Source organism: Limulus polyphemus, unplaced genomic scaffold (assembly GCF_000517525.1).
Source record: "Limulus polyphemus unplaced genomic scaffold, Limulus_polyphemus-2.1.2 Scaffold8185, whole genome shotgun sequence".
NCBI lineage: Eukaryota > Metazoa > Arthropoda > Merostomata > Xiphosura > Limulidae > Limulus > Limulus polyphemus.
The window spans coordinates 25596-29026 of record NW_013673795.1 but is presented as its reverse complement, the minus strand read 5'-3'; the positions used below and the strand labels follow the sequence as shown (position 1 = coordinate 29026).

At 32.1% G+C, this 3431-nt stretch overlaps 1 protein-coding gene across 1 annotated transcript in view; it reads right to left on the bottom strand.

Annotated features, from left to right (window-relative positions):
• Window positions 1-496: 496 nt before the first annotated feature.
• Window positions 497-3431, bottom strand: part of LOC106475179 (ankyrin repeat domain-containing protein 54-like) — a gene marked incomplete at its 5' end in the record, with an annotated part of 23322 nt that continues 20387 nt past the window's right edge. Inside the window, one exon of the mRNA XM_013935876.2 lies at window positions 497-1438. Coding sequence (XP_013791330.1) covers window positions 1367-1438 — 72 coding nt within the window. The remainder of the gene's footprint in view (window positions 1439-3431) is intronic.

Sequence of the window (3431 nt, the reverse complement as noted above, 5' to 3'; positions counted from 1 at the left end):
TAGCCAAGTAGCAAACAGCCAGTGAAGGTAGTGGTTCATCATAGCCAAGTAGCAAACAGCCAGTGAAGGTAGTGGTTCATCATAGCCATGTAGCAAGCAACTGGTGAATCTAGTGGTTCATCATAGCCAAGTAGCAAGCAACCAGTGAATCTAGTGGTTCATCATAGCCATGTAGCAAACAGCCAGTGAAGGTAGTGGTTCATCATAGCCAAGTAGCAAACAGCCAGTGAAGGTAGTGGTTCATCATAGCCATGTAGCAAGCAGCTGGTGAATTTAGTGGTTCATCATAGCCATGTAGCAAGCAACTGGTAAACCTAGCACTTTATAATAGCCATATTGGTAGCAGAAGATGAAGATAATGATTAGTATGCCACAAAATTGAGTAATAAATTAACAAATGGCATCACATCAAAATGTAACAAGCAGCAGGTGAACATAATGGTTAGTATAGCCATGTACAAGATAATAAGTGGTTTCATAGACACAAAACAATGTATTGGGTACAAAAAAAGTCTTTATAACTTAATGCTTCATTTAGCAGCTTATTCTTCTAGAACACCATACAATGAAATACGTAGAAATCTGAACTAAGAGTTGTGAGTAAAAGTAAACCAAAAAACAGTATTAATAATTAATATGTATTTTGTTTCACTGAACAAGGAAAACAAATATTTAAACTTAATTATTCCTGACAGTCATTTATCGACATTTATAAACTATGATTGCTGCTGAACGAATCAAACACTGAACTGTGCACTTCTCTGTTATAATGCTGATTAGTGCCATGTTTTCTTACAGAACAAGTTTATACGTTGGCAGTATAGAGAATGCATTATAGCATTCTGAAGATGGGCTATAATTTACATCAAAATACACAGGACTACAAAGTTCTGATGTATTGTGAAGTGGCTAACATATATCAAAGTGTTCTATTCTACAAAATCTTCAGCATGTAGCAAAATGTTTGTGTATATCACAATTTTCTAATATATCAATCAGCATTTCAAAGTACAGTATCATAATGTATGATATAATGGTTGAAAACATAACTGTCTGTGTATGGGTTTTTCCCATACAGTACTACAGTGTTTTACTGTCACTGCAAGTTTTACATTTTACATATAAAGTGTTCTAGTGTTACGGGGATCTGCTTCATATATTTGTGAATAACCCATGCTGATGTCGACGGGCCAGGCTTACAAATAAATCTAAGTTATATTTATAGAACAGTAACAAATTTCACAGTGAAGAGTACACGCCAGTTTCATTGCAAAGGATTATAGAAAAGTGAAATAAGGTGCTCCACTTTTTACTTTGCACATTGTTTTCTGGTAGGTTCAAGCCAAACTGGACTTCTAAATGAGGACTATGAATTACAAACTTTGTTCAGGTTTAGGTGAGACAAACTGAACAACAGATCTTTGACATCGCTGTCAACCTAGAAGAAAAAAACAACAACAAAAACAGCAGCAGTAAGGTGGGTGAAGCTTACAAAAAGTGATTATCAATATCAATCTAGAACAAAAACTCGGCACTAGATGTTACTAATGCTGAACTATATTTTGTTTTAATCAGTTAAGCTAGGTACTATCTAACCTTGTTGTCTCAGTTAACACCTTTTCAATGGGCATCTTTATCCGTGCAGGTCACGAGGTTTTAGTTAGTTACATTCAAGATATAATTAAATTACTTTCTTATCATCAAACACAAATAAATTTGGCACAAAAATGTATCTAAGAGTCCAAATTTTAGTAGTATACAAGTTTTAAGTTCTTAATTTTATATGACAATATTAAAAAATATATATCCTGAATTTCCTCTAGTATGAAAACTGTGACATTTTCACTCTAGGTATACCTTCTTCTCTAACTTACTTACACCCCTCCAAGAAGTATGAAATTTAAAGTAAATTACTTATTATAATGTTCTCATTGCTCAGGCAAAGATTAATTTTTATAGCCTTCAATCTTATTTGGTTTCAGAGCCATCAAATAGAAAATCAGACTCCTTTTGCTACGTCCACCTGTCACATCCTCTCTTTCAGAAATTGCCAATAGTTCCCTCTGACATTTAATACTACATTATTTCTAACCATTAGAAAGCCAAGGTTTAATCTATTAAATGACATTTTCTGTCCAGAGGACTCTCAGTCATGTTTTCCATATAACTCTCTCAATACGGGCTCAGTCAATTCAACCAACCAAGTGATCTCTTTGTACTCATTCAGACTTTATAGATTAAATACTTCTAACTTTCAATGTAGTGTGTATATCTTCACAAAATTTGGCAGTCTTTAACATATAAAAAATCACATTTTTTAGTGAAATATTTTTAATAAAATAAAATAAAGATTTATCCAAGAATATATTGAGTATTTGTTTTGAATAGTCCATGTGGAAAGTAATTTACATGTTAAAATTAAAAATACTTTTCCTCATCTCAAAAATCTTAGATTTCCTTTGTGTAATCCTTAAAACCTCCTACATGCATTTCAAAGTTTTTTTTTCAGTAAAACTTTATAGTTTCTGTTATTTTCTCTACCCTATCTCAAAATGGGATCAGTCAATTTGACCAACCTTGTAATCACCAAAAAAAATAAAAATAAACCAATTACCCTTTTTTTCTTTGTAGAATGACTCCAAATTGTAACATGAAACTACATTCATTTATCCTAAGTTCGTAACATTATACATCTATTTATAATTAAATTTTATTGATTTATTGCCCTTTGAACTGTCTAACTACTATCCATGCCATTATAAATTGTAGATCACTTGTGGAACGTGCGGCTCACATTACACTATCGAATTACATTACCCACGATCTGCTCACGTGCGTGCCTAGTGAACCATTTTAATTATATTATTATTATTTTTACTTATTTTACCTAATCTAGTCTTAAATAACTTTAAAAGATCTATACTTTTAGATTTTAGTTAATTTTACAATAATAAAGAATAAATATGAAAAACAAGAAATGAAGTACTTACCTAATCTTCTTTTTTCTTGCTGTCGGGTTTCGAGAGAGTTAACCCTAATTTCTTATACTATAGATAGTAATGCACTTAATAATTTTTATTTAATTAAATAATGCAACAAAGAATATAGACTAATAACATGCAAAAAGTAGACAAATTCCCTTATCTCTCAAAATTTTCCTGGCTTTCTAACTATGCGACATGAGCTGTTACAAATTCATCCAAGTTAGTCATTAACTTTCCCACGGGAATGAATCTTGTACTGTGAGTGAAATTGATGATATTTTGTTCGTAATACAACGTTATACAATACATCATTTGACAGATGAAAACCTTGACTTTCTGTTGGTTATAGGTAATATATAATGAAACGTAAGAGAGAGCTACCAACAAATTGTGAAAGACAGGATGTGACAGGTGAGTGTGGCAGGAAGGGTCTGATTTTCTATTCAA